The sequence below is a fragment of the Euprymna scolopes genome, chromosome 6 (genome assembly GCF_053919585.1).
Source record: "Euprymna scolopes isolate OS-2025 chromosome 6, ASM5391958v1, whole genome shotgun sequence".
Classification (NCBI taxonomy): Eukaryota; Metazoa; Mollusca; class Cephalopoda; order Sepiida; family Sepiolidae; genus Euprymna; species Euprymna scolopes.
Window position 1 is genome coordinate 23,224,899 of NC_136487.1, and position 22,218 is coordinate 23,247,116.

Consider the following 22,218-nt stretch of genomic DNA (forward strand, 5'->3'; position numbering starts at 1 on the left):
GAATGTCAAAAATGAAATCTGGACGTAAGGACACTTTAGAAGAACGATATGCAATAAAATTCTGTTTTAAACTTGGAAAAAATGCGACAGAAACGTATGGAATGCTTCAGACTGCTTTTGGACCATCTTGCATAAATTGAGCATCAATTTTTGAGTGGCATAAGAGATTCAAAGAAGGCAGGGAGTTTTTGAGAGATGAGAGATGTGGGAGGGGTAAGGAAGTCAAAACACCAGAGTTGATTGACTAAATAAAGAATTTCATGGATAGGGACTGCCATATGTCTATACAGTTTGATGTCAGTGTAGGAACTGTATATACAATTATTTGTGAGGAACTGAAAATGCAGAGAATTTGCATGAGGTTTGTCCAAAGGATGCTCATAGAAGATCAGAAAAAAAGATGTTGCATGACTAAGATGGGCATCAAGACAGTTCCTCACCCTCCTTATAATTCAGACTTTGCTCGCTGTGATTTTTTGGTTATTTCGTAAGCTCAAAGAAAACTTTAGAGAGTGTTGTTATGAAACAATCGAGATGAAAGACGCTGTGATGAGGGTCATTGACACACGATCACACAAGAGGACTTCTATGAGGCTTTCCAGAAGTTGTTGGAACGGTACAAGTGCATTGCAGCCAGAGGAGATTACTTCAAAGGGGACAAGAGTTTCATGTGTGTACTATCAATAACAGTACCCATATGAAAAAAGTTTTGAAACTTATTTAAGGCACCTTCTAATGAGTGGCTTTCCTAGTAAGAAATAAAGAAATACTAAATAAAAATCGAATCTGAACAAGAAACCCTCGGTACTAAGGAGAATAAAAATAAATAAATAAATAAAAAAAAAAACGATACCAAAGCTGAAATTGTCATACCAGTCAACCAATATCTTGTATACACACGCACACACTAGTGACTAAAAACGGTCAATGAACTCAATAATTGTTATCTGACATCTATCTAACTTCATGACAGTCATTAACATTTATCTGCTTCGTTTTTATTGTGCATGCATCTAATAACGTTCTTTGAGGTACACGGGCACTGATAACCAAACACCCTTGTCATGCTTAACCCCCACCTCCACTTCCAATGCATATTTCTGCATAATCTTATGCATATTAATGCATGAAGTGGGATTTTGTCCAAATTAATCATGGAAGTATTGATTATATTTATGAAAAAAGAAATACACTTAAATACAAAAACATATGCTATTGTGTTAGCTGATAAAGGTAAAATATTCCATTTTTCTTATATATATATATATATATATATATATATATATATATAAATGTAATGAATAATCATGAAATATTACCAACTTACTTTTCATTCATGTTAGAGAAAGAAAAAAGTCCTAACAAATGGAAAAGATAGGAGATTAAGAGTCTATGTTAAGTCAATAAGATAGAGGCAAAAGATTTGGTCATTGTAAAACAATATTTCAGATTAAACTGTAATTGAACCTTGTTACAAAAGTACATGTCAAAAATTTCAACTCACACGAAATATAACTGCATCACTGTGACGGATAGTGTCCGTTTTGACAAGAGATTATTTACGTATTGATGAAACTTTCAATATTTTAGACAACTTATGACAGTACCTTTTGAAGTTGAATGAAAAATACAAAGGACAATTTATAGTATAGGATTGAATATGGGTGGTTCAAGATTAATTCATATAAGTTGCGTATGTGATCACTGATCAATATTATTCATATTTATTAGGATTGTCCAAACTACTGGTACTCTTGAATGCTCAAGACATCTTTTGAAATAACAGGATACATTTTATGTTTATTATCAAAGTCTCCCCCCTCTGTCATGCTTTCTGGTTACTTGTCAGCCACCTTTAATCCTCCTTCCCTGTCTTCTAGCTAAATTTTTTTAACTAAGAGCATGGTAACAAAGTTTATTTTTTTCTTTTTACTTGTGTTAAGTTCACTTTCAATCATCTTTCTCTCAAGTATGTTAAACGTAACATATGGGGGTGATTTCTTAATGTTGTTACAAGGGCCTGACAATATTTTTCAGACACTTTAGTATTCGACTTTCCGAGTACCATGAAGTGGCGAAATTCCTTCAATAGAATAGCATAAAAATATAGACAATACCTTTAATAAAAATGGATGAAAATCGAAAAAGAAAAGGTAAGGAAAAATATTTAATTTTCATAATTTTTTACAAAACACGCGGCATTATTTTTCGGACATCATTGAAAAACTTAATCGTCTGTAATATCACCTTTCTTCTCAATAACTTATCAATCTGTCTTCATAATGATCAAACATATGCACAATAACATCTCTACGTGTTTCTATTAGTTATTTTTTGGTATTCGTTCCCATAGTTGAGCCTCTTTTGTTATTTAAGATCCATCATAAACAAGCTGCGCAAGCATTTCCCAAACATTTTCCATTAAATTTAGATCTGGGTTTTTTGCAGGCCATTCCAAAGTAGTCATATTTACTTTAGCCATCCATTCTTTCATGAGTTTAGACATGGATGCTGCAATTGTCTTGCTGTAGAACGAAATCATTCCCCATCTCTCTTCTTATCCTTTGCAGGGCTTTCTCGTCCAGCAACTGTCTGTAGCTTTCGCTGTTCTGTCGTCCTTTCAGCCACTCTAACCATATATTTCCATAAGCAAAGATCATACCCCAAACCATAACTCCTCCTCCTCCTCTCATCTGTCGCTTGTTCAGTACAAGAGGTTCACCTCTTCTCAACCAAATACACCATCCATCAGGCCCATCAAACTTGAAACATCAGTAAATATAACCTTCTTAAAGTCAACATGCTTTGTTAACCACCTTTTAGCACTCTCGTCTTTCTCCTTTGTGTTTCTTTATTAGTGTAATTTTTTTCTTAGCCTTTGCATACTTCAAACCAATCCTATGCAGTGTTCTTTGTACTGTTCGGACGTTTACATCCAAGTCACATTTCTCCTTCACTTTTCTTACTGTAACTTTTTCTCCAGATGTCAAAAGCCGTGTTACAGTCCTCTTCATTTTCCTTTCAGTCCTCTTGCTAATTGATCTTTTCTGTCCTCTTTTCCGCTCTGAGTTTGTCTTCAGCATGTATTCGACTGTTGATTTTGACACCTTCAAATTCATGGCGATCCTTCTGATGCTGAGGCCATCTTCCCGCTTCTTCTGTGCCAAACAAACGACTTCTTTTGAATGCATTTTACCTCATATATATATATTATTCCTTAATTGGAATTCATTTTCTTGAGATGAGCATTATATGTTAATTTTATTTTTATTTCAGACTATTAGTCTCATCTTTATTAGTTGTTGTTTTTTTAATCTTTTTATTGGTTCACAACGTTTCGGCCAACTTCCTCTGGCCTTCGTCAGGTGGTAACCGCGACGGATAGGAACTTCGAATCTCCTAACTGCATTCTCAGCCATCACTGCCATCCGTAGTTGTTGTCGTCTCACCACATTTTTGACCAATTACCTCTGGCACGCTTTTGGGTGGGATTGAAACCGCTTTCTTCAGACAATGTTCATCTGGAACCGTAGAGATTAGATATTAAATATAACGAATCTCAAAGATTAAATATAACGAATCTCAAAGATTAAATATAACGAATCTCAAAGAAAGGATACATAGGCCATCAGATGAAACAGAACAAATATATGATTTTAGATAAAATATTGCTGAATTATCCTCCAGGTATTTGCAGAAGCTGTGGGTCAAATTTAAGGTGATGCCACTAATCCTAAAACCATTTAATAATCTAAGTGCTTTCATGATCTCCATAATCTAGAGACAGATAACCATTTTGTCTGAATATTGCTGGCACTTATTTAAGGAAAAGAGAAGCCCGATTTATTGCCATTGGTATATAAGAGTAATTTCTTATTCCGATACTGCCAAATGGTTGTAAGATTATTCTCAAGTTCTGGCAAAGCACTTGGAAGCTAAAACTATATTGCAATAGTGAACATTATTATTTTAGAGGTTAACATTACTTTTAATGCTACCATTAGGGAGGGGTTTTTTAATGGCATATCAATGCTTTTGTGGTTATTGTGAATCACAATACCTGTTGTAAAGAATTTATTAATCTTATCACTATATTTGGTTTAACATTTATTTTACAAGCTGGCATATGATTTCCAAACTATCTCTGATTAGGTATTTATTCATCCCTCTTTCTCATCTTTCCTCATCACTTCTTTCAATGTTTTCTTTGACTTTCTTCTGCCAACTAATCCGTGATCTCGACTATTCTGCATCTACTGACCCAAAAACTATCAGTTGCTCGTGTCAAATTACTAGCCTCGCATGCAATAGATTTGGGTTTCAAATCCCGAGTTCAGATGTGTTCAACTAATGAGCCCAAATAAGAGTGAACCTTGAGTCTTGGACTTCCGGTTTGTTGGTTTTCATGGCTTGTGTGAGCTGCAACATCGCTTGACACACACACACACACACACACAACTTATTAGTGATACTGCATCAAGTAAACAGTCGATTTTAAAATCTTATAAAAATAAAATACGATCAGCTTTATACAAACTAATAAATGTGATCCTTTTAACCCAAGCAAGTTTATTCAACAAATAGCAGACAAACCTAGTGTTGTTCAAGATTGAATGAGGAATTTTACATCCTATTGCATCCAGCCCATGACATAATATTACCTTTCTTATTCTTGACATTTTATATCCCATTTTTAAAGTGTGGCTAAAAGACATACTAAGCATTTAATGGGTCAAAATGGAAATGAAGTGATATTAATTAAAATAAATATAAATTTTTCGTCTTTAATCTCTAGGCACATCCAGTGTTAATAACTTTTTGAACGCTGAACTGAATCTAAAGCAAAGAAAATCTTTAATTGAAGACAGAAGCTTTTAGCAGATAAGTTTTTTAATTGTGATATGTATTCTTCTTTATTATTCGAGGAATGTTAATATTATTTATATTTACTGCGTTTTTTTAATTCATATATTTTTCATTTGATTGTTTTATTTAGTAACAGATTTTCTCGTCCATGAACGCACACATTATATCTAGCAAGTTGATTTTAAATATAGCATAAATAGATTTAACAATTCTATTTATTTTCAGTTAGTCAGAGGGGAATCTCTCACCATACTTTCCCTTAAAACGTCAATTGAACTTGTATTAAGTATTGTACTTAATATAATCATATTTTTTTTTTTTAAATGGAGAGTAGACAATGCATTGTGGATGCATTATCTGCAGATCCCGTTATTCTCACTTCTTTCTTTGTCCCTCAGTCCTCATTGTTTAATGAGTGATTCTTCTGATAAACGGAAAAGAAAAACACTGTATTCTAGGTTTGCAGTATTTTGCGTGAACAGTCGCCAGAGATGGAAATTTTCTGTTTCTATGTCTATCCTTGTGGCCATGTCATTAATAAGGGTGCTGGAGGTAAACGTTTTATCTGGGCTGACGTTATCCGCCTGATAGTCAGGGACCTGAACCTTGAATTAATCACTAAGGAGGCTGTCCTATCAGTAGGTGCAAAGTACTGGGGCTGCTGTATTGCCATTTGGTGAATGGATTCTGGACCATGCAGTAGTTTCTGGTGGGGCTTCTTGATGCCGTATTAGTGGGTAATTGTTACGGCTTTACTTTATCATGTGCTACAAAAATAATATATTTTGTTTCTTTTTCTCTCTTACGTTCCCTCTCTGCCCTGCTCTAAGCAAGTCTGTCGACCTATTCCACAAATCCCAAAACGTTATCATGAAAAGTTTCCAGAAAAAAAAAACACACGATTAAACCCAGATCTTCAACTTCTAACATAGATCCCCACTACTCCTTTTCCAACATCAAGGGTCTACGTTCCAACTTTGACTACTGTATACTCTTTAACCCTTATCGAGTGGCTTCGGGGCCTTGATAAGCAGTGATTTCATTTGTAAAAAAAACAAAAAAAAACTTGTGTGAGTTCCTGCTCAAAAGTCTGAAACCCTTAACATTGATATCCTTTTATTTATTTATATAATTTTAAAGTGAATAAAAAATATTTTCTTTTTATAGATGTAAAACCCAAATATAAAACAACCACGATAATATTGTCTCACTTTTGATCAAAATGAAATATACTTAGCCAAGTACTGAATTTCAGAATATGATTATAGGGTCTTATCTCCAAAAATCTAATAAACAAGCACCAACCAAGCATTGTCTGGTGTCCATTAGACTCAAACTGATTCTATAAATATTTATTTTATTACGTAACCACACCTTTTTGTTATGTTTAGTATCTACATTCATAATGAACCTAGTTTTAATTTAATGAAAATGAATCAGGATGTATAGGTTTATATCAGTCATGGTACATAGAGTGAAATCACTTATCACACACCCAGGGTAGGTCCCTAGTGGCTTGGATATCCAAATGTATTGTGGAGTTGATGCAGTCAATAGTATGTTACACATGTCCATATGAGACGCTGAGCGTATAAGGCATCCAAAATCTCACGAATAACAAGTTTCTGATGAAGCACAATTGAAATAATCATTTCCTTCAATTTGCTGCTATATATACAGACACCTGACCATAGCACAAGCCATAAGCTGTTGCAGATCAGAAGTGTTAGAGGTCCATATCTCACTGCCATACAAGATGGCAGTGAATATAGGCCGAATAAATTTTGCCTTGAATCTTGGAGGAAATGTACAAGTATCAAGATGTAAGGAAGAGCAGCAGCTTCCTGAACTTTTCCTAAGCAACACAATAGTGAGCAGTGATAGTATATCTGCAACTCCAAGCAGCAATCAACATGTCATCCAAGTCGTAGAAGTTTCAACATGAAGTGTAGTGCCAAATTTAAATCAATGTAATGATTGAAAAATCACACTATCTGGATTGCAAACTTGCATTAATGGTATAAAAGCTTTAAATAAAACAAAAAAAAATAAAAAGGCCATGATTTCCTCCTAAGGTTATCATGGCTTGTATTTTGTTCTGCAGCTCAGACATCACGAAATCTGCTTAGATAGAACCAGGTGTCAACGGTGTTCAAGATCGTCAGAAAAAAGAAAAAGGCTTTGCTTCAGCCGAGAAGCTATAATTGCCATTAGAAGTAATAATGGATCGTGGGGACAACAGATTGATAAACAAAACTGACAATGATGTTGTGTCTTTGTAGGTGGCATCTTTATACAAATATATAAGTACACTATTTGAAAAGCGGATTAGCTCGTGAAAGCTGCACAGGCAAGCTTAGTGTTTTGAAGGGATCCATTAGATCATAATCTGCAGTTGCTGATGTAGCAAGAAGACAAAATAACATTTGCATAAGAAACCTTTTTACCCATTCTTATTAAAAATTAAATGAAATGTTGTTGAGGAATGAAACTCATTCATCATTGGCTCACATAGAGATTTAGTAAAAGTGCAACATGAATCTTGAATAGTATATGAATACAGAATTGTTGTTCGATCAAAAAGAAAAATATTTGACTAAATGTAATAATCTGAAAATAAAAGTTGAAAAAATAGCTTTAAATTATTTTTATAACCAGAAGTTTTATCTAAGCATTATTAAATACTAGTGAGGGTACCGGCGTTTCCCGGGTGTTTGGAGGTGTAAAAAAGAAAAAAGTGTTAGTAGTCAGGCAGGCTTGAACCTGTGATACGAAGGCGGAAAAGAAAGTGAAAGAAACTTTAAATTTTATGTTGAAGTAAATAATTGGTTCATTCAAAGTTTCCTTCAAGCATCCAAATTTGAAATAAAGGTTACCAAATGCAAAAAAAAGGTTCACAAGTTCAAAAAGATGATCCTGAAGGAGGTTGGAAGTTACATCAGTCGAAATTTTAAAGAGATGAGAATAGCAATCTGAACACTCCAAAATATAAATTTGGTCTTTATTTTAGTAATAGTAAAGAAGGAAGTTTTGCATAGAGAGGGGGGGGGGGGTTAGTTGTGTTTATCTAAATTATTTGTACACATTTTTTATTGATAAATTTCCAAATTTGAACAGTTTTCTTCCTTTTAATTGTTTCCATTTCCAAGAGTGAAAATTATGGCATTGAAAATGGTCTGAAATGTAAATAAAAAGTTTAGATAAAAGCTTTTTTTCTTTTACTAAAATAAAGACCAAATCATTTTTAAGAAAAAGTTCTATCCTTTCTAATATATAAAATGTTTCTTTTCATCCTATAAGTGAGATATATATATATATATATATAAGACATTGTCTATGGCTGTAATATGAATTGAAAGTACAGTTAATTTCTCTTTAATGCTATATGACTTGAATAAAGGATGGTATTAGAATCACATAGATCAAATGCAGGGTTTATATGGATTCTCAGTACATTAAATAATAAATACAAATGACACAAAAGAAAGATCAAAGACATCATATTCTTTCATGTGGTGTGTTAAAATTAAATTACAGCAGTGTGTGTGTGTGTGTGTGTGTGTGTGTGTGTGTGCGTGCGCACCATATCTAGAAAATAGTTTCTACATTTTTTATATTCTTTCTTAGTGGAATGTGACATTCCCAACGCTTAAAACATGACATGTTGTGTCTATATAATTCATAACTTTGACATTATTTTACAAGAATTACAAAATCTACAATTTTTATAAAATCAGAATACATGTGAAGTGAGCAAATTCTTGAATTTTCGAAATATTTAGGTAATAATAAAGTGAATATTTAGTGGAAAATATTTAGCACAGTCACAAAATATAGAATCTGTATTGCTATGTACATTGTATGAATATCAACAAAAATAATTTTTTTTTCTGTTGTATATTTTATATTCATAAAATAAAATCTTATTTATTTTATACTTATTCCACAATGTAATAAGTAATTAAAACAAAACATAAAATATTTTCAGAAATTTTAGGCTTTTTTGTTCACATTCAACAATTTACAATTTTATATATATATATATATATATATATATATATATAAAATCAAAAAAAGAAATTCTGAATGCAAATTAAACAAATTCATAATTCCTGAAAACGCATCAAGAATAAAAATTTGTTATGCAGCTTTTGTTTACAGAGCTATACCAGTTGTTGAAATGGGGAAAAATTTGACTTTACTTGATATATAACGTATATCACATGCCTTTTTGTTGTTCTTGTTGATTTATTTTTTAACCATATTTTCTTTACTCTTATTTGCCCCAAACAAGGCATATTGTCATTTGAACACAAGGAGTTACTACTTGGGATCATGTTTGCAGGGGACTATATGGGGAATTGAGCAGCAAGATATCTGTTCACATTACATTTAAACTTCTGCATGTTAGTACAGTCAGGGAAGCAGGGAAACAGAAGGGAAGTTTAAAGTTTGGCAGTCTAAAAGAGAAAGCTTTAGAGTAAAAGATTTCCAGCATCTCGGGACTTTGACAGTGAAGGAGTGGTGTTCTACTTGACAATTTAGTGGGAGTATGTATGTTGAGGAGGTATAAGTGCTAGGAGTTCAGAGTATATCCTATTAAAGTACTTGTACAACGGGTACAGGGAATCAACATTGTGGCGATGGGACAGAGGTTGGAGCTTGGTTGATAGTGCAGGACCTATTAGATTAGAGACTTTATTCTTTTTAACCCTAGAACTTTCGCAAAACTTCAGTTAATTTTAGTAAGGTATCTTTTGGTCATCAAAATAAGCATAGTTATTAAAAATAGATCATAAATTTCAAATTCACATAGAAACGTTAAGACACACAAACGTTATTTAATCTTGCAATTTTATATATCACAAATATTAAGAAAAATAATTTTAAACATAAAATAAAACGATAGAAAATAGTATTCAGACACGTATTATGAATTTATCATAATTATGTTAAACTCTGTAGCTATGTATCCTCCTACATTTCTAATAACTTTTGGAATGTTTTTACAAAACTTAATATCAAAGTAGTTTTTACTTTTTACATTCACATTCTTACAAAATGGCAGTCATGATAAAAGTAAAGGATCATGTAATATAATGAAAGAATGATATTGTTAAACAAGGTCCGAGCCAAAAGGACATTAAGATATTAAATATACTTGTTAGTATTATTGAAATTATTATTCTGAAAAAGATTAAGTTTGACATTACTTATTAAAAAAAGAAAAGAAAAAAAATAGTGTAATTATCCATAAAGTGGCACTCTCTATGCTTATTTGTCCACAGGCAACAAGAAAAATGTCAAGCTAAAGAGAAACCAATGGTGACAGGAAACAAAATCAATAATCATTTCCAAAAAGCTTCAATATGAAATATGGAAAACACATGTGACAAAAAGGTGCATTTTTTTTTTTTTTTTTATAATGAAGTTTACTAGTGAACATTTATAGAAACCCAATTAGTTTGAGATGTTCTCTGGCCAGATCAAGCAAAAATTGAACTAACCTCAGTTGGTTATCTATAGAAATAAGAGGGAGGTATTTTTAAATGATGTGGAGATTATTTCATGTAATTTAAGAAATCATGAATGGTGTCATATATCAGGACATTTTTTAAGTTAATAGTTTTATGTATATGGCCATAACCATGTTCACACATCAGTTAAGCAACACTGAAACCAGTCAATATTTAATTCGGTAACCATTTAAGAAATCAAGTTTTAAAAAATTCTGTTATTAGCAAAGAACTTGCATCCTTGTTATATATGGAATAAAAATAGATTTTTTTAACAAGAAAGCAAATAACTTTTGCAATAATGATTAGTTTTATTTAGCATCAGTTGCATCAAATATTTTTAACAAATCGTTAAAAAAAAACACATAATAGAAAAGCAAGAGAAACCTAATATTAATCATTGTTAATAAAACATTGAGATTCCTCTGCTAAAATAAGTTTATTTTTTGTCTTTTTAAGGTATTGCATCAAATACTTGTTTCATGTAATGATTCATTGATGTTACATCAGCAATACACGGTTTAGAGCTATGAGGTGTTTGCCACTGTCAATTAAAAAAAAATTGTGATGATAAAAAAAAAAAAAAAAAAGCTTAGAACATGGATACTACAATGTCACACTTTCAGAGACACAAATAACTTACTATCTGGATTAATAACAAAAAATATATACAAAACAACGACAAAAGAGACTGCCAAAATAAAACAATATTAGACATGAATTTTGTTACAAGTTCCCAAACAATTCTTACTACAGTTTAATCGGGAATATAAGTTTGGTCTTAAATTTTTAAAACTTAGAACAAAATGTGGCTTACAATTGGTGCAAAATAAGTATCTGTCAAACAGCTTGAAACCTGAACACATAAAAATTCAAATCACATCTTGCTTTCAAATTAAATGTACTTTGAAATGATTTGTAATGCAAAAAGGAAATCAAAGCTCTAGCAAAAGATATAATGAGCATCTATTAAGCCTAATGATTTAGGAATGTCATGTCCAAATTTGAAACTTCTAGGTTTCATTTCTTGACCTCTCGGAGCAATAATGAAACACAGAAATCCTACAAGTGAGACTACAAAAATTTATGTATATTTATTAGTGACGCAGTGGCAAAGATTATTCAGGGTCGTCTATCCAAAACTGAAATCACAATACTGAATTAGAAATAGTCAAGATCTGAATCCAATGAGCTTATGAAGAATAGTCAATAATAAAGATTGTGGAAAAGCAATATTCAAGTGCTGAATATTAAGAGGGTTCATTAAAGAAGTACAGATAAAATAAACTGATGAAAAAAATATGACAATTATTCTTAACATGTCTTGTCAAATTCAAACAATGACGGAGAAGAAAAAATATATAGAATATCATTATTTGAATTTATTAATATTAGAATATTATAATTTAGAAAATAATGTGTTTCAATTTTTAGTAACTGCTATAGTTTTTGTTGCAATGAAAGAGTTTTAAACTTTTGTTAAGAACTATAAAATAAGCAAAACCAATAAATCATAGAAGTATAGACTTTAACTTAGATATTATCAGTCAGTGTTAGATTATCAATAAATTTTTCATTCCATTTCTATTGTAAAATATAAATAATAAAACACAAAGTTGTGGCAAATGATAGAACAGTAATTTGGATAAGATTTTCAAAGGATTCAAAAAAAAAGAAAAAAAATTGCGCACACACAAATTATAACTAATATCTTCATAAGCTTTCTAACAAAAATAAAAATTACTGTCAAATATTTTCTTTTTTTAAATTTTAATTTTTAAGGAGTGCAAAGACTAAAAAAGATTTTACTTACTCCATGATATCTGCTACTCCTTGTTTGCTGGCCTTTGGGCCAATCCGACGCAAATGGTAGCGTCTCCAGCCATTACTATTTCTGGGCCCAGAATCAGGCATGGTTTAGTTTCAAGTATATGCACTCAGCTATAATAGATAAGAAAAAACAATTTTAACAAGATTTAGAATACAAATTAAAATAGGTTTATACTTTGAAATTATTGCCAGGTTTATTTATTATTTGCTTGTTTCATATTATATCATCAAATTATTTTGTAGGAAACTTTTTGTTGCTGTTCATCTTTGTCTTTGCATTGAATCTTTGATTGTCTTAACAACTTCTCAATAATAAGCATGCAACTATATTTTGTAAGTGCCAATATAATATAACTTAGAAAGGAGCCTTTGTCACTTAGGAACATTTCTCACATGATTAAAAATGTATTATTTGTTCATAACCCAACGAAACTTATTTTTTTGTTAACACATGAATTAAGGAGGAAAAAAAAAACAATAAAAACATGCACATTCTATTATTTCAAATCACTGTATCATTGCCCAGAGATAATTTTACATTTACTTTGCCCACCCCCTCTCACCCTCACCATTAACTATGCCTTTTGTTTTATTACCAACTTAGATGATTCCTGACCAGTTGGGCCAACATTAACACTTCATTTATAAGAAAGATTAAGAAAAAGAAAAGTGGTTAGATAGGTTCAACAAACCGTATCATTGTTTTAAATATTAAAAAGAATAAAGAAAAAAAAAACTAGAACAAAACAAAAAACACTTTCAGCATGTTGAATTTTCATGTCAAAGGATTTCAGAGTACATTGTGATTTCATAATATATCCTTTCTTTTCCTCCTCTTTGACCTTTTTCATTTCAATTATTTACATTCAATTTTTTCATCATCATCATTCACGCTTCCTCTCACCACCAAAAATATTTATGTACAGGAGAGGTTACCAAAGTGATGAACAAGATAAAAACATTCTCAAAGTTATTTTATTTTCTAAATAAGATTTCGAAAATTTAATTTATTACATACATCATTTGATCGAGTGATTAACTATATAAATAATTAAACTTAAATTTTGTAATGGTAACGTTTTAGTGTTTTACTGACGGGAATTTTTAAAGATAAAAGATGAAATTCTAAAAGCTAAATTGTAATTTGACAAGTCACAAAATAAGGAAACCCACAAGAATTGCAAACCAAGGGAAGCCTTTTCTGTAATGGCTAATTTTATAATACCAACCAGATTGCCTCAAACAATGTAATTACTGATCTATGTTTATAAATAGAGGTCAGCCAGAAACTCAACAGCGTAACCTGATCTATTCCAGTTTAATCAATTGGGTCACCTGACTACAGCCTGAACACTGACAAAAGTGTCATTAACTAGCTTGGAATTAAAATTTAGACCAGTTCTGGTTTTTGCAGCATCAATAAAGTACATATTAAAAACACTCATGTATATAGTATACACTACAACACCAAATATAAATTAAATAAAAAATACTGTTAAAATAAATAAGGACAAAATACAGAGGGGCAAAGAAACTGAACACACTAGACAGATAACTAACATTATAAATAAGACAATAAGCAAAATACATGTTTTATATATATATATATATATATATATATATATATATATATATATATATATATATATATATATATAGGATGAAACAGTAGTGTCTGTATGTATTAAAAATAATTATTTATAATTATTTTTTCCCTTCAAAAAGCATGTTTCTTAACAGTTGAGCACTGTCTGTGAAAGAAAAGTCGGTCATTTGGCCTACATGCAAGATCACAACCTTTCATTTGCTTTATCACTGTCTTAGGCTCATTCAGTCTGATAGACTATGAATACCCACAAAGAGATGCCTGCGTGTGAAATTTTTGTGGCAGGACATGTGCAATCTCCAACTACACCTCGCCAGAGTCGACATTGTTAAATACCAGTGGAAAGTGTATGTACAGGACGACTGGAAACAAATGTCGAGATAAATGGAGAGCACATACAGCGCCTAGAATTCCCAAATGGTCACCCATGGTACTCAGGCTCGCTGTTGCTTAACTTGGGTGGTCTGATGAGAACCGGTGCATCAATGCGATTATGCCGTTTATCACTGTAGAACAAGATTTATTAACGTTTATGCCTTTATAAATATTTAATTTGATTTGAATATCGTTGCAGTTGATGGTGGTCCTGGGGGTATGTTCCTTGCTTATGGAGACAGAGATGGCTTCATTGCAGAGTCCAAATCCCGTGACCAGCAGCAATTGTAATTTCCTGCACTGATGATTCCAGAAGAACGAAGCAGAAGTGTCTGTAGCTATTAAAAATAATTATATAGTGTACAAATTTGGTTTTAGCACCTCTGCTCAATGTGCCATTTAATGTTGATCAAAAGAAAAAATAGAAGATACTCATTTGTTGTAATCATTCTGCTCAGTAGAAAAATCTAATTCTGTTGGAATAATTCTTTGAAAGTTAGTTGAACTTTTTTTTTAGTTTATCATTCATGTAGATATTGCATTTATTTGACATCTTTTAGATATAGGTTCCTTGAACATGGATCTAACTTAATAATTTGATTTGAGCCCAAAACAATAAATGTTAAGGAGTCATAATAGGGGTCAAAGTAAAAAAAAAAAATTGACCTCTGCGGTCTCTACCAAATTACTCAGACAATTTCTGGTCTAAAGATTTGAAATTTTACATAAAGGTTATTCAGAGATAGGGCAAGCTTTTTAATCGGTTTGGGTCGAAAATTTTTAGTTACCAATATATAAATATATGTATGAATGTTTGTATGTCTGCTTAAAACTTTCAACAGAGGCGACGGATTTTACCGTTTCAGATGACAAATATCAAGAAATAGGCTAAAAACATTAATATTTTCACCTTCAACTGGGAACTTTTCTACAGAGGGCGGGGGGGGGGGTCTCTTTTTTCGCGGATATTTTTGAAAGTCATCCTCTCCTTTCGATTGTCTAGCCTTAATTTTAAAACATGTCACTTCCGGTTTGGCGGTGGTCATAACAGCATAGACGTCAGGTTTTTTCCCATTCTTTTCCTCCTTCACGATACAGATTCAAGCCTGCCTTCCTACTACCACTTGTTTTTTTTTTTTTGCGCTCAACAGATACATCCAAACACCGGGCAATGCCGGGCTGAAATGCTAGTATAGGATAAAATCCAGTTCTACAAAAAGAGGGGTACGCTAAATGAGAACAAAAATATTTGTGTGGTCTGGTCAGCTCAGCACTCAAGTGAGTCAACTAGGTAATAAACCATAAATCTGCCGCTCCATCCTCTCTCCACAAAAAAGAAGTGGTACTCCTGAATATTATCCTTATTCACTACCTTACCAACAAGGGTAAAGTTGGACTTACTGATGTCTAATAAGTTTGTTTCCTTTATTTCTGCAGAGATAAAAGATGGGGAAAAAAGTGCCTTCACTCACTCTTAAAATAAATGAAAATCTACTGGAGAGGCTTTTATGAAATTTGACACACAGATAATAGACATTAAGTGATTTTAACCTATCAAAATCTATTTTGTTTAGAAAGGTCTGCAGTTGGGTGTATACCAAGTAGAAATACGATACTCTAACGCAAAACAGACAGATTTGGAAAAACTCTGAGCAGTTTAACTAATGGTATTGTTTCAGTAAACAGATTTCAGCTTTGAACACACCCAAAGAAGGTTTGGGTAGAACAGCAGACATAAATGGAAACTTGCATGTCAGATGATCACGGTCATTTATCCAAAAACAAATTTAATACTCACATGATAAATGCAAAGTAATAAAAATAACATTTTAACAATTAAAAAAAAAATTAAATACTTTTAGAATCTGACTCAATTGGGTTAGATTTTACGAAAGAATGAACACCAGATTGAATAGACATAAAATGCTGAGAATATTTATCAAAAAAAAAAGAAAAAAAGAAAAAAAATGCCTTCAATAAATAAAAGCTGTATAACTACACATACACTTTCTCAAAACACACACCACACTGCTGGGTTATTATTTGGTAAAACAACTGTCTTTAAACGATTATAATTGCTTCTCATTTGTTTGTTTTTTTGTTTGTTTTTTTTTTACACGGTGGTCACTACTTATCAAGGCCCGGAAGCTACTCAGGGATAAGGGTTATTGTAAGTACAGAACGTTAGTGTGGAGATTTGATGAAGTGTTTACTTAAGGGGTCGGTTCATTAAGAATTTGTTAACGTTGTACTTGAAGACATCCAAGTTGTAGTTAGGTGGGAAGCAAGCAGACGGAACAGACTTCCACAGGCGTGCAGTTCTAAGAAAGAAGCTTTGTTCATGGAATCCACGTTTTGATTTAGGCATAGATAAAAAGTGGGGGAAATTTTTCACAGTGGATTCAGCTAGACGGGTGTTTTTTGTGAAAGATTGGCGAGGAGGGACCAGAGATTGGAGTTCAGACGAGCACCTGCCATGAAAATAACGATAAAACAAGGATAGGCTCGCAACGTCTCTTCTGTGGGAGAGAGGTTGCAGGGTAGAGAAAAGGGCATCCCCCACTAAACCACGAAGTCTATTTTGTACTCTGACAAGGCAGGATAGGCTGTTTTTAGCAGCACCTGCCCAGATATGGCAGCAGTATTCCATTCCTTTGACATACTTAGCTTTTATATAGATAGAGAATTGCATGAGTAGTGAGATATCTTCTGGAGCGGTAGAAGGATCCTACCATCTTTCCAGCGACCTTGGCAACAGACTTGATGTACGTGTTCCATTTCAGATCAGGAGTAAAGGTCAAACCCAGAAGCTTGTCAAAACACGGGGCTTCTCCTAGACGAGAGCCATCCATTTCAATTGATGCCAGATGGGGATCAGAGCGTTGATGATGTAAGGATAGGAGTTTGGTTTTAGATGCATTAAAAGGTAACCAGCTACGTCTTCCCCCACTGAACCATGCGCTCGAGATCAGAGGAGAGAGAATCAGAGAGAACTTTGTCATTTACGGCCCTTGATGTGTTGCCGTAGATGGTCGTGTTATCAGCATAGATGTCAACGAATGATTTAAGTATGTGTTTAGGGAGGTCATTGATGTAGATCAGGAAAAGAGTTGGGCCCAGGATTGACCCTTGAGGGCCTCCAGCATTAATACTGCAGACTTCTGATTTTTGTCCATCGACCACTACTCTTATGAGCCTATCGGAGAGAAATGATTTAATGATTGAGAAAACATTTCCAGTTATACCGTAGCTGGAAATCTTGTGATGTAGGCCCTTATTGTAACATGATAAGGGTTGTCCCCTTTTCATGTAAGTATAAAAATAGAGATTACTTAAAATGAAAATGAAATGAGAGAAAGCAGAAATCAACCTTGGATATAAGTTTTAAAGAACAATAGGTTTAAATGGAATGTCCAGTAAATTGTTAATTCTGATTAAATAAATAATAAATAAACTATTCAATTGTTAAAAAGAATGTGGATAATAAAATATGGGTTAAATAAATTAGATATGTAGGTTGAATTCCTTTGTGAAAACAACAAAGAAAAATAGGTTATTGGGAAATCATAATGTCGGAAACGTGCAAGTCGCGCATGTTGGTGGCACGTGAGTTTGGTCACGTGGCCAGACATGCATGGATTTCTCAATATAGGAAGTGAGAGTTAGTTAGTTAGAGTTAGTTAGTGAGAAACTCAGAGGGAGTTGGAGAACGACAGACGATAGTCTGGGTCCAAACATGGGTTTCAATCGTCTAGAAGCGAGACGGTCACTTTTGAAACAATAGAATGTGAACCTTTGAATTCCTGAACGCAAAGCCACCAACCGGTTAAAGTGGAAGAATAAATGTTCAACATGTTTTTATAACTGCGGTCTCCTGTGTCCATCATTACATGAAAAAGGTATTGTCTATTTATGTGTACAAACTATTTGAAATTCATCATCTAAAAAATATATGTGTTAGAAAGTATATGTGTCTATTTATGTTATACAAACACTCCCGTTCATACGAACTGTCCAAGCATAAATGCCAACCTGTCAATCCATCGGCATAAATGTAAACCTCTCAATTATCGGTCTGTCTATCTAGATATGAAAACACTTTCTCAAAATGTATTTATATGCAATCTCTCATTTATAAACTCTCACTCAGCCTCTCTTTATATACACCTGTTAATGTCCACATCTTTTCTCTAACAAACGCTCACTCTCTCTTTATATATGTTAATGTCTCTATATCTCCCATCTCTTCTCACAACATGATCCCACACATGAACCTCAAAGATCTCTTACTTTCAGGAACAGTTTTAAGGCTTATCATATCTTTACTAATAAGAACTCATGTAACATACGCGCACAAGTGGTACTTTCGTCTAATAATAATAACACAATTATATAACATTATGCCATACCTTGTCGAAGGCCTTTGATATGTCGAGAGCAATTGCCCTAGAAAGGAAACCTTTGTCAAGAGATTCACTAATCCTGTGAGATATAACCGTTAGCACATCTGCGGTAGATCTTGTAGAACGGAAATCATATTGTGTGTCACTAAGAAGGTTGTTCCTGTTGAGGGTGATTGACTATTTCTCTATTTAATATGGATTCCAGCAACTTACTCATAACACACAGGAGACTTATTGGTCTGTACTGAGAGGGAGATGACTTATCACCTGAATTCTTAAATACAGGGAAAACTGATGAGGTTTTCCAGGGAGTCGGAAAGCACTTCTCCTTAAGGCAACGCTTAAACAGTTTCATAAGTATGGGAGCAAGTTCTGGTTGAAGCTTTTTTAACACTATAATTGGGATGCCGTCAGAGCTAGTTGCTTTATTGGAATCAAGGTTCTTGATTAGCTTGGCGACCTCATGCACAGATATTTGTATGTTACCTAGCGTGTTCTGTGTTATAGGAGGAAATATGGGGAGTTAATGACCTTCGTCGCATAGGGTAGAATTAGCTGCAAAGTTCTTTGCAAATAGTTTGGCCTTGTCTGATGCTGACGAGATGACCTCTGGTCCACTGATAATGGTTGGGATAGAACGCACACTTCTGTTCAGGATCCTATTTGTTATTTGCCAAAACTGGTGGGAACCAAGCCGCTGATCAGCTACCTTGGATTTAACAGACTGGGCATATAGTTCTCTTGCATTTTTTATTACTCTTTTACAGTGGTTGCTGGCGTTCCTGAAAGTCTCAGTGCATCTATTACGTTGGTAGTTATGGAAAAAGTGATTTCTGTGCGCGATAGCAGCAGCACATTCTGGGGAGAACCATGGCTGGCTGTTAGGTTTTTGCTGGAATTTTTTAGATGGTATGAATTGGTCTATGCCTACAATTAACCATTCGGTCAGATCTGATACTATAGAGGACACTTCCTTTTTAAACATGGAATGCAGAGGTAAATCAGATATGAATGTACGGAAGCTATCCCAGTCAGCCATAGAGTGTCGGTATACAGTACAGTGGAGGGGTACGTCTTGGGACTTGTTACATTTCATTTTTATCTGTGATGAGCTAATGAGGGGTACGTCTGGGGACTTATTACATTTCATTTTTATCTGTGATGAGTTAATAAGTTAGTAAACGATTTCTATTCTCTTTATAAAAGAATTAAGCATTACATTTTCTTTTGCTTTGTAGTTAGAGTAATAAGATAGAGGTAAGCAGTTTGACTGTCAACCAAACAGTTGGGTGATCTCAGTTTGAAACATTCATCACATCTAGCCACAGCCATATCACTTTATGAAGTTGGATCGCACTAATAGTGATATTAAAATGCCAAATTCAATATACAAAATAGTAGAAATCTATATCCAAATTAGCCTAGGTATATCAATCGCATGGACATACTTTGTATATTAAAAAGTTAAAGAGTTTTTCTACATAAGCTTAACTAAAACTTATTACCCCTGAGGGTCACATAAGAAAAGGGTGATTATTATTATTAGTTCTCTCAGAGGTTATCATCAGAAATTGCTCACTGGACAACAACCAGTGATGTTCCCTAGAGTCTGGGTGACAATAGGTCTCCCCAGATTTCTAGTACTCTCTCCTCTTTTGATAACTTTTGCAAATGAATGTGTTATCGCAATAGTTGCTTGCCATTGATTTCTCGCTGGCAATGACCATTGGTTATCATTGGAATTTGGATGGCAGTAAGCCTTCAAGGTCCAAGTCCTCTTTGCACCCATCCAGTGGAGGTCTGGTTAGTACTTTCCCTCCTCGGTCTTTCCATCTTCCTTGACACTTGGATTATTTGATGTGGTGCCAATCGATGCTGACTCTACAGTTCTTTATTTTATTTTCTGAGGATTGGGGAGGGGGTAGTCAATTTACAATTGGGTGGTTTCGGTTTTCTCAGTTGCATTTTTTTTGTTTCACTTCTGTTGCAATTTCTATATGTCCGGTAAGTGTTTGTTGCTCATGTGGATTAATTTCAGCATTTCAATGGGTTTCCTTAAATAAATATTTCAGCTTTTTTCAGCATTACCATACACTGTATAGTTCCATTTTACCTCTTCATTCTAATTTATCCTTGTCTTTTTTTTTCCCCCCTCCAAATTCTTTAGGACTGTTACTAGTGCTCCTACAATTATTGGTAATATAGATTTTCTTCTGTAGCATATTATTTTCAGTTCTCTGGCAAATTCCGCATATTTGTTTTATTTTCTGTCTCTGATCCTTACTCGGTGATCTGCTGGGACAGCAAAGCCCACAATTTGGCAGTTTCCTTCCTTCTTGTTAATTATTATGATGTCCGATCTTCTTACTTGAACGAGTTTATCTTTTTGTACCTCCATATCCCTGAGGATTTTGTGGTTTTTGTTTTCCTATATAGTCTCTAATTTGTGTTTGAACCATTTGTCTGCATGTTCAAGGTGTAATCACCTGCAAAGCTCCTAGTATACTGCCTTTATGTTTGTACTTATATTCCTTTTGGGTTAATTTGCTGCATTCACTTATGTGGTTTATTGTTTCGTCCCTTTGTTCACAGATTCTACATTTACTATTTTCTTGCTTTATCTATTTTAGCTTTAATGTGGTTGGTTCTTATTGCATTGTTCAGTGTAACTGCTAGTAAAGATTCTGTTTCTCTGTACTTGTCTTTTACTTAACCATACAGATGTTTTCATGATTCTTTTCTTTCATTATTTTAATGAATCATATATGTAGCTTTTCTCTTCCTACTTTAAATTCGTTTTTTTTTTTTGTTTTTTTTTTGTTTTTTTTCTAATTTTATCATTTTCCTGTATTGTTGTTTTTGACCGTTTCTCTCACTGCAATGATCAATTTTTCTGTGTTCTGTCGTATGTACTTTTTTAAGTCATTTTTGTGCAGGGGCATAGCCAACCATCCATTTTATGCCTTTTGGACCCCCTTTCCCATCTGAGAAGTTGACAAAAATTTTTTTACCCTAATTTAAAGCGCCAGTAGGGTAACCAGAGATGGGAAGGTAGGCATTTGTCTTGTCATAAATAATTTGCCTGCTAATGGGGGAATTATTTATTGTTTATGAATCAATTTTGCCTGCCATTTAAGAAGAATGCCTCAAAGTTTACCTACATATAAGAGAATTTTGCAGGGTTGAATACATTCTGTTAAAAAGATTTATTAATTCATTTTGATTTTTTTGTATGAAAATGAAGCAAAACTTTTAGTATAGTTTCGTTCATTTTTTGTTTTGCTTCATACATCTATAAGGATTTAATTACAACCAGAATGTGGTGAAAGGTACTAAGCTTAACAAAAAATTGAAACATGAAAAGTTATAATTTATTAATCAGATAGAATATGACACAGTAATTATATAAAAAATTTCATAAATCAATCAAAATATTTAAATTTCATGTTAGAAGAACATTCAAGAACATTAATTGCAATTTTTAGGTTGCCATAATTTTGAAAAATAAACGAAACAGAACTTTACTAAAATTAAACATTTTATAAAAATTTTCTACAAAAGTTTGGATCTCCTCCACTTGATCCTTCCTGGCTATGCCCTTGTTTTTGTGTCTTCTACAATC

The 22,218-nt window shown here is 33.2% G+C and overlaps 1 protein-coding gene across 8 annotated transcripts in view; it reads right to left on the reverse strand.

The window, feature by feature from the left end:
- Window positions 1-22,218, reverse strand: part of LOC145277569 (uncharacterized) — a 449,159-nt gene that overhangs the window by 287,832 nt on the left and 139,109 nt on the right. For all 8 annotated transcript variants that reach the window (XR_013868159.1, XM_080129058.1, XM_080129054.1 and 5 more), the window contains exon 3: window positions 12,196-12,323. Coding sequence is in view for 5 of the 8 variants with exons in the window: in XM_080129058.1 (XP_079985184.1) it covers window positions 12,196-12,296 (101 nt within the window). In the remaining 3 variants the exon portion in view is untranslated. The remainder of the gene's footprint in view (window positions 1-12,195; window positions 12,324-22,218) is intronic.